Source organism: Schistosoma mansoni (assembly GCF_000237925.1).
Source record: "Schistosoma mansoni, WGS project CABG00000000 data, supercontig 0129, strain Puerto Rico, whole genome shotgun sequence".
Classification (NCBI taxonomy): Eukaryota; Metazoa; Platyhelminthes; class Trematoda; order Strigeidida; family Schistosomatidae; genus Schistosoma; species Schistosoma mansoni.
Genome location: NW_017386036.1, coordinates 281,848 through 292,354, shown reverse-complemented (window position 1 = coordinate 292,354; position 10,507 = coordinate 281,848). Strand labels below are relative to the sequence as shown.

Sequence of the window (10,507 nt, the reverse complement as noted above, 5' to 3'; positions counted from 1 at the left end):
AATCAAAATATCTCTTAAACTGTCGCTTCTATTCAAGTGTAATTTAGTACACATGTTTCTTTTACCTCCTAGATGCTTACTAAGAACGGGTTTCGATAGAATAAAAACGTTGGGACCACAATTTGCAAAAAACCACAGGCTTGTCCTTTAAACCTTGAGATCAAAATTTCTTCATAACTTTTTTCCTTCCTATACTATATCCTTATATACAACCTGTCTTTTATATACTACCACCACTAAATTAACTATTTCTATGAATCCGGTGTTGATCTTGTTGTGCTAACGAGGTATGGCAACTTGGACCGATGCATGTGTGTGCCTGGTACTACGTTGTAGCTGACTGACTGACTGACCTTAACTGAGAGAGTTCTTCTGGTTGTACATTCCAGTTTCCTCACCATTATCCTTTTTTATATGCATCTTACCCCTTTCTCTTTCCATTTCCTTTGTTTTGTGTGGTGCATATATATTTGGTGCCCCCTTGCACCAATATTTATGTGTTTAAATAAAATAAATAAATAAATTTAAGTAACTTTCTGACTTTTTTCACTTTTTCGTACTCCTTTTATCTTATTTTCCAAACAGCTTGAAAATCCCACTGTTGTCACTGACTAAGCAAAGTATTTCTCACTACTTTTTCATATGGGCTAATTTAGTTGAGGAAGCCTTGGATACATTATCAGTGAGCATAGACAACATGGATAATAATAAAATATGTTTATTATCCCTTGTAAGTTAGAAATATTTCCTTTAAAACAATGCCCTTATATATATATATATATATATATATATATATATATATATATATATATATATATATATATATATACTTTACAAGCAGATACTTATGCCTGTTACTCCTCGAGGAGGAGCTTAGGCTGCTCACCAGGATTCTCCATCGAACTCTGTCCTGCGCATTCCTTTCCAAATGCTATTCATTCTTGTAATGCCGGCCTCCAATTCTCGACTCAATGTGTTCCTTGGTCTTCCACTTATCGTGTTACCTTCAGGATCCTAGTTAGCTCTTGCCTCGTGATGCAGTTTGATGATTTCTGTAATGTATGTCCTATCCACTTACAACGTCTTTTCCTAATTTCCTCTTCAATTGGAAGCTGGTTTGTCCTGTCTCATAAAAGGCTCTTGCTGATGGTGTCCGGACAACGGACATTGAGTATCTTGCTCAGACAATTGTTTAGAAATACTTGTACTTTTTTATGGTCGTTGTGATAGTTCTTCAAGTTTCAGCTCCTTACAGTAGGACTGTCTTGACGTTCGTATTGAGGATTCTGTTTTTGATATTGGTTGACAGTTGTTTTGGGTTCCATTTGTTCTTGAACTGAAGGAATGCTACTGTTGCTTTGCTAATTCTCTCCTTTACATCTGCATCAGATCCTCCATGTTTGTCGATAATGCTCCGTAGGTGCGTAAAACTCTCCACCTCTTCCAGAGCTTCATCAAGTGTTTTTTTTCTGCCAAATCTTCCTGAACAGAATTTGGGGCGTCTTTTCAGTTACTTCTATTATCTGCCTTAAGTGCTTCATCTGGTATACTGTCAGGTCCTACTGCTTTCCCACTCTTAATTTGTCTAACGGTCATACTGATGTATCCCATTGTCGGTGGGGTGACACCTATAGGACGGTCTGTGTGTGCTGTTTCCATGTTCGGTAAGTTCAGTAGGTCTGATCTATTTAAGAGTTCTTCAAAGTGTTCTGCCTACTTGTCCTGCTGTTGTTGAATCTCAGTGATTGACCTTCCTTGTTTGTTCATGTTTGGTTGCTCTGATTTGCAATATTTCCTTGCTAGTTTTTTCGTTGTGCCATATAGTTGTCTCATTTCCTTCTCTTGCACGTTGAAGTTAGAGATTCTTTGATTCCTTTCAAGTTTTCCTCATGGTAGTTTCCTCTTCTTTGAGTAGATCCTGTAAGGCTTGGAACTATTCTAAATTGGTTGAGCTTGTCAGTACCTCGAAAGGTTGTATTGAACCTTTGAAATTCTGTTTGTCCAGTTGTCCAATATTTCTTTAGCTACAGTTTCATCTTGGCAACCACCAGGTGGTGATCTGAAGCTACGTCAGCTCCCCTCTTGGTTCTCATAACTTCCATTGACCTTGTGAATTTTTCGGTGATGCGAATATGATCGATCTGGTTCTGTGTAGTATAATTCGGTGGGGTCCATATGGTTTTGTGTATGCGTTTGTGCGGGTTTAATGCCACCCATAACCATTTTGTTGAGTGCAAATATATTTGCAAATCTCTCACCACTTTTTTTTCTCTTTCTCCCAGTCAATCTATGTCTTCCCATGATAACTTCACACCCAGTGTTGTCCATTCCGACTTTGTTGTTTAGGTCTCCGATCACAATGGTTACGTCCTTTTCTGAGCACCGATATGATCGATTGCGGCCTCTCATAGAACTGATCCTTATCGTTGTCGTTGCTATCATTTTTGGATGCATAAAATTGGATAACATTCGTTGTGATTCCCTCCTTTGTTTTGAAAGATGCTTTGATGATCCTTGTTCCATGAGATGCCCATCCTATAAGTGCATTCCGTGCTTCTTTGGACAGCATCGGAGCAACTCCCTGATTGTATGGAGCATTTCCTTCCTCGTGAGTGGAGTACAGCAGCATCTTTCCCACACCTCAACTTTGTTGTCAAGCTTGGGTCCATTGGATTTCTCTGATTCCACACACTGCCAAGTTGTATCCCCTTCCATAGCTATTTGATTGGTCCTCTCGGTCTTCCACATTTTCCGAATACTTCATGTGCCTATGTTGATTGTTGCTCTGGTTGTTAGAAGTGGCATCGGCCCCATGGCTTTCGAAAAATCTTTGTTTTCACTATGAGGGGTCGTAATTCTTCTAAATGGAGATCCTTCAACTCACAGAACAGTCTGAATTTTTTCTGGTTAGGGTGTTGTTTATCAATGTCGTTTTCTACGAGATGGATTTGATAACCCTATGTCTAACTCTCATCTTTTACTCGGGCTTGGGAGCGGCATTAACCCAAGAAGAGCCACAAACGGAGTTCACCCGGTATTCGCGACCGGTCACCGATGCAAGTACTGACCGGGCTAAACATTGCTTAACTCCGGTGATCGGACAAGAATAGGTGTTTTCCATATTTGTACAGGTGCATTTTTTTTGCTTTCGAGTAAAATATGTGTTATGTTAGAAAATTGAACTATTACGCTGTAATGTATTTGTTTAACCACAATATTGTTTTTCGCTCCCATAGATATAATTTTATCTCAGTTAATTTTCTGCAGACGCTGACAAAAACTATCACCAACTGGATGATTAGTTAGACACCATCAGAAATTGGTAAATCTGTTTGTAAAGTTTATTACTTTGGTAATTCGAAGTAATTTGGATTACTTCTGTTAACTGGTGAAGAAATCACATGCCTCTTTTAAAGAACGAAGTTCTTATTAAGTGAAGTAGTATTTACAAAATGTAAATTACCGTCATTTCTTTTCTAGTCTTCCCTCATTAGAAATGGCTAGAATTATGTTATTAACAAGCATGTAACGTCAACAAGTTCTGGTTACGAATTCGGCCAATGGTTGCAAAATATTGATTTAAAGCTGTTATAAAATGATTTAGAATAATGAGCAACACAATATTTGCTTTCCACTTCAATTAAATTTCACATTATATTTCGTGTTAACTTCGTAGGTTGACAACATTGTTGAGATATCTTCTTCGTTATTGGAATCGAATAATGTCGCCCAAAAATCATTACATAATTGGGACCCGAATCGCGGTTGTATTCTTCTTCAATGTTTGCAGTATCTACTAGTTATGTTTGAAGAATATGGATGCTTGCATTCGGAATTACATATTTATTTGCTTCGCTTGTTACCAGTTGTTGAGAAAATTAATGGCGTCATTTTTTCCTTACGCCGTAGTCTATCTCTGTAAGTTGTGATATTTTGTCCTTTACTTTCATGATGGACCTGAATTACTTCAAACCACTTCTGCTAACAAATAAACTCATTTTTAGTGTTCAAGTATCATTATTAACTTAGTGAAATACACATATTTCATCGTTGTATCTCCTAACCATAGGATGAATGATTCGTGCATTCTGATTCGATGTTTACGTTTTGGAAAAGTCAGTCAGTATTATGCAGTTCAGGACCTATTACAGTTTTGCATTGGTTTGATTCTCTATATTACATTTGAAAGTAATCAAATTTTTACCAGATGAATAACGGAAGAGCCGAATTAATGTTAGCATCAATCGTGATGAAGAATAATAATCGTAGTGAATATGGTTTGTAAGAAAGTGTGATATAAGCGAATAAAGCAAAACTGATTATTTAAATGAAAATAAGGAATAAATGAATCTGGACCGACTTTGATGTGTGTCACATATGCTCTCCAACTGTCGTTGTAGTTATTGCTACTGTTAATTTTCGTCCTTATTTCCAACCCTGTGACATTTTATGAGAACTGCATTAATTAAAATATGAAGTCTCCTAAAATTGTTTATTCATGTGAAATCCATTCACGATGAGTTGTGTTCCAAAACTCTTTTTAAAGATAGGAAATCACGCATTCGTCAGTAAACTATGATTTTTCAAATATTTCCATCAAATACATATTCACTTTGTTAATGACTGATGTGCGAGTATTATTCATTCGCAAACTTTTTATATTGTGCAGACTGGTTATGGTAGAAAGAACTTGTTGTATGACTGCTATTATTTTTGAAGCTTGGAAATTATGTCACTATTAAAAATATCACTCACTAAAGTACCTTTCATGTTGGCTTTTTTTCAACTCCTTCACTGGAGTTTTATTTCATATCCAGGTCTAACGAGCTTCTTTCTACGGAATCAGAATTCGCTTTAACACGCCGTCCAGTAGCATTCAATCGATTGTCTACTTCGAATCGTATTAGCGACTTCACATCTATCTCAATTCAGTTTCTTGTCGATCTTCTGGTTCCAAATAATTCCACTCATGTTTCGCTACCTTCAGGTCGCACTTTCCTAATCATACAGTGTTTAGGTCAGTTTCCTTGGATTTGTGGAGAGTTATTGAATTACGGTTTTGAGAGTAGTTTTATGTCCTTGAATCAAAAGTATATTTGATTGTTCAAGTTTATATGATCAAGAGCTAAATTTATTTTTGAGTTACGCAGGTGTAATTTTTTATAAGTTGACCTCGTTGATGTTTATCATACAGTTGATCAAACTTTAAGCTATTTAATTCAGAATTTGCGTAAAGGCCACCTTCCGTTATACTTCTCAGTGAACAAATGATCGAGCTGTGTCCATCAAACAAAGTTGATCATTAGTGCTGAGTTCGCTTAATTTGTTAAAAATCATTCGTTATGTCATGTGGTTTCGGAGTAAAAATTAGCGCGAAATTTACCGGTGTAAAAGACCGTTATTCCACCTCTTCTTATTTACAATATCTTGCTATGAAGTCATTATAAACGTTTATGTATGTCTCAATTAATAGCTCTATAAACAAATTGTTCATACAGTTATTTATAAGTAGTGTTGGACTTGGTAAAAATGTCCATTAGTATTAGTAATATCAAATTTAGTTCGAAAAAACAGGATAGAGATTCCGGGAAAAATACTGATACTGTGCGTCTGTCAAAATATTATTTTGTGTTGTAACCTGAAGTATAATCACATTGGTTTAAATAAGTAGCTACAAAAAGAGGATTGATGAAACAATTAGTTCATTAGAGTAAGCAAAGTGAATGTGAATATCATGAACTTATGGTTTGAGACCAAAGAAATTGTATTTAAAAGGTAACCAAGAATTTCAGGTACAAGCAAGGTTTACAATAATCTATAAGAACTCTTGTCTAAATTAGAGCGAATAGTTTCACAGTATTTGAGCGCCGAGTTGATGTAAGACATTAAATAGGAATAATATATTTGTAAAATCTCAGCGAATGAATTTGTAGTAAATCCAACGTTTCGCCTGGCAATCTGGTCCAAGCTTTTTCAAGGAATTATAATCAAACATCAAAATTATCGAATATAAATAGGTACATGGTTCTTCGTTTGATTGTACACTGAATAACTCATCCAATCTGTTATGTCTCGTAGGTTGAACGCTTTATTCGGATCCTAGCTATTCGGATAACCCCAGGCTAGCACTACTCAGCGACTTGAAAGACCAGAGAGAAGACACGAGTATCAGAGAAGCACTTTACTACAAGGTTCATTATGTACAGAAAAAACAGGGGTTTTATAGTAATTAAAAGACCTTGAGATTCCATAGTAGCAGTATGTTTAACAGCCAATCAGGACCTCATTATTTTAGTAGCATAGCTTCTAACTAATCGCTGATTGGTTGGGCTCTTTATGAGCCTCTCTGGAGGCTCTGATAGAGTTTATTGTAAGTCGACTTAACACAATCAACGTTAATAATGTCTAGACGGAGTATATGTATTAGTGTGTAAGAGATTTGTGATGTGAAATGATGTGTTAATATAACATATTGTATAGAAAACGTAAGTGGTGAGAGGAAAAAATTTCATTCACACTATATATTGTCCCTTATCGATGAATTTATAAGAAAAATACAATTTGATACAATATGATAGGAATCATATATGTCACAGCATGTATAAAATGAAGATAATTAAACAAAATAAAAACAAAAGAGTGAAATTTGAAGAGGATCAATGTAATTTGAAACTGAATGTATGTGTCATTTTTAATGTTCCAGTTAATTGTTTAACAAATTCCGATAAGACAAATGATTAAAATCATTGAATGTAATTGTTATCATTTAGATAATACGAGATAAATAAAAAACGTTAAGGAGTTCAGGTTTTTACCTATTAATGATTAGTTGCCATGGCACTGCTAATTGTATTCCACCCCTCCTATTGATATTGTTTACAATAATCATAAAATTTTTTGTAAAATTCAGAGCATCGTGCAATAAACTGACCTTCCTGGGAAACGGAAACTATCTGACATCTAAATAGAAAAATATGAGAGAGCCCCCTTCACATGGAAGATAGGTTCCCACGACTGGCTTCTTCCGTCACTTTATATCAGTTCATCTGCGTTTATTGAGCCAGTTGCGCAGTTTGTCCATCAAGGTCGCTTGTCTCATTCAGAAGCATCTACAGAAATGGCTTTGGCTATCCAGAAACAACTAATTTGTTCGTGTTTGAAATTTAGATACACTATTTTGTACCGAATGTTTAAATGTCAATCGTTATATTGAAAAAGTCAAAAATTAGACAATATATATACCTCTTCAGCATTGCTTAGTTTTGACAATTTTGTAGCTGACGTCGGTGCGTAATAAGATCGGAATGTAAAATAACTATTTTTTTAAAATCATAATTGTTTATGATGTTCATTCTAATTCGAATGAATTTATAATTTTTGGCACTTCTTTTATTCATTTTCAGGTTCATCATATTTTGATTCAATCAGCTGGCCTTTTGATATTAAGTGGAACGAATGCGTCTTGCAATTACTTGAAGCTGTATGGTGAGTTTCAGACAATTGTTTCAATATTTCATTTTCTGATGATCTCTGGACACCTGTGTTCATTTTAGATCCGTCATAAACGTATCTATCTCTAACGGTTTGTTTATGGTAAATGGTATCATAATTAACTGTCAAAATTACATAAGGATTCGTCAACCAACAATTGCTAGCTTCGTCAGCCGTACAGCTTCTCATCTTAGTGAATGGATATATAAACTTGAGCTTAGCCATCCGGTGACGTATTGTTATGTAGTTCCCATTCGTGCTTCACTTCCTAACAAAGTGTTAAATAAACATATCTCGCTTTTGATGGAGTTTTGTTCTCTGAGCTGGACGGTTTGGTTGACAATGAAACTCCATCGAAATTATCCACCTGAGCTACAAATCTTCTCTACCATCTCAAAAACATATCTCGCTTCTGCATTTTTTATCTTCTCAAATCTATTATTGATCTCAATGCAGCAGTACGTAGTATTAATTCCTTGCTCTCTTCAAAGGGTCATGTCATCCCAGTATTATTGTTTCAGAGCTCTGAGTACTAACCTTACTGTAGAAAATTAGATATCATACATTTTTATTAAATATCTATAGAGTGTGTTTGGTACTTTTCATAATCGCGTGTTTTCCATGAGTTGTTCCTAATGTTTTCACTGCCGACTTGTAGAAAGTTTGTGGATGAGGATCTCATCATTGTTTTTGATCAATGTGTAGTGTATTAGGTGTTTAATTTGCACAAGAATCCATACATTTTTAATTGTTTTACGCTCATATTATATGATCAAATAGTCAAACTAGTTTTTGTCGAAAAGTTAAACAAACTGATCTGCATAACTAATTTGCTGCAACCAAAATAACCTAAACTTTTAGAATCAGTCAGTCATCTACAACAAAGGACCAGGTACATATACTCATCGGTCCAAGTTGTCATACCTCATTAGCACAACAAGATGAACAAATTCATAACAGTCGCTTAAATAACAAAAAAGATTGCATATAAGGATATGATACAAGGAAAAAGAAAGGTACAGAGTAATCTTAATCTCAAAGTTTAAAGGAAAATAAAGAGTGTATACACCTACACCATTTTGATCGAATCTGAGCCATGTCACACAGAGTCTCCAACCATTGGTTACGATAGTCACGCGGACACCAACCAAGTAGTCTGCATCTACCAACATGGCTCAGACTAGAAGTTAGTGACTTTATAGGCTGGTGCCATGTTTTGGTTTGGCCGTCCCTAACTTTCTTCCAACCGTCTCCAACACTAGTCAGCATAGCGCGTCGTGGTAATCAGTGTTCAGGCATACGTAACACGTGACCCGACCATCTCAGTCGATGAAGATTCATGACCTCATCAAATGATTTACCATCATTCCCTAATACCCTATGTCTAACCTCACTATTACTTACCCGGTGATACCAGAAGATGCGAGCAATATTTCTGAGACATCTGTGATCAAATACTAGTAGCTTACGAGTGTCTACTACTCGTAATGGCAGCCGTAGAGTAAAACAGAGCAAACTGCTGCACAGTATACTCGTTCCTTAATTGGTAGATGGATATCTCGTCTTCGCCATAGGTGATGTAAGTTGGAAAAAGCCAAACGAGCTTTCTGAATCCGTGCTGAGATTTTGTCAGACACCAACCCATTAGGGCTAATCAGACTTCCAAGATAAGTGAAGTTGTCGACGCGTTCGACTACTTCACTCCCTATCCGTAATTCAGGTGTTGACCCAGGCCAGTCCTGAAGTAACAGTTTACATTTAGAGGGGGAGAAACGCATTCCAAACATCCCTGCATTGTTACTCAGCGCTAACAGAAGACTCTGCATTTTATCAGCGTCTTCACCAAACAGAACTATGTCATCCACGTTTTCTAAGTCGATAAGTAGACCTCCTGGTAGGGGATCAATTCCTGAAAATTCAGTCGAAGGGAGTGTTATTTCCAGCAATAGGTTTATAATGAAGTTAAACAAAAATGGGGATAGTGAACAGCCTTGTCGGACACCACTTGAGGTTGTAAAATCAGATGACAGTTTTCCATAAGCTCTCACTCGACTGGTAGTGTTCGAGTAAAGAGCCTTCACAAGGTTTATGTACTTCTGAGGTACACCTTTCAATGACAGACACTGCCACAGAACCTCTCGGTCTACAGAGTCAAATGCTGCTTTTAAGCCAAGAAAAACTATCATTGTCGGACGCCGATAAGCATGCCTCTGCTCTAAAACCTGACAAATAGTGGATATGTGGTCGATGCAGCCACGACCAGGTCTGAAGCCAGTCTGATTTTCTCGTGTTTGCAGTTCACGAGTCTTAGTTAGGCGCCCGGTAATTATTGAGGATAGTATTTTAGATGCTATGTTAGTCAGACTAATCCCTCTATGGTTATCGCAGGATGATTTTGGCCCCTTCTTATATATTGGGACAATAAGTGATTGTGACCAGTCAGATGGGATTACGTCCAACTCCCAGATTTTAGCCAGAATGTTAGTCAACCTAGTCGCTAAAATTGGACCACCATATTTAAAGACCTCTGGAGCCAATTCATCTGAACCAGCTGCTCTTCCTCGTTTCAGATTAGTTGTAGCCTTTTGAAATTCAGGTAGGGTCGGGGGACCTACTTCAATGTTCCATTCAGACTGTCTGGGAATAGTGGGTAGTTGTGCAGTAGCTGAAGGCCAGCTGAACTGCTCCTTAAAGTGTTCCGTCTATAGCTCTAAACGTCTGGGCTGAGAGCAGATAAGGGTTTTTTCTTTTTCCCAGATTGTTTCGCTTACACTTGACTTCTTAATTCCGGTTTCTTTTATTAGTCTGAATGGTTGCCTGGTGTTGCCTACAGCCTCTGCCTTTTCCATCTCTTTTGCTTTCGTTGCCCACCACTGCTCACGATCGTTCCTTAGACTTTTAGTCAACCTAGATCTAATTTGTTTACGCTCTTCGTCGTGTTGAGAGCCTGATGGGATGAGTTTACGCAAATCCATCAGTGAAATAGACTTGGAAGAAATCCATTGGTTTTTTGGAA

The 10,507-nt window shown here is 36.8% G+C and overlaps 1 protein-coding gene across 1 annotated transcript in view; it reads left to right on the top strand.

The window, feature by feature from the left end:
- The window catches only part of Smp_180190 (hypothetical protein), a gene marked incomplete at its 5' end in the record, with an annotated part of 41,783 nt that overhangs the window by 16,658 nt on the left and 14,618 nt on the right, over positions 1-10,507 (top strand). Inside the window, 4 exons of the mRNA XM_018792735.1 lie at positions 586-730; positions 3,677-3,918; positions 4,818-5,017; positions 7,404-7,485. Coding sequence (XP_018644482.1) covers positions 586-730; positions 3,677-3,918; positions 4,818-5,017; positions 7,404-7,485 — 669 coding nt within the window. The remainder of the gene's footprint in view (positions 1-585; positions 731-3,676; positions 3,919-4,817; positions 5,018-7,403; positions 7,486-10,507) is intronic.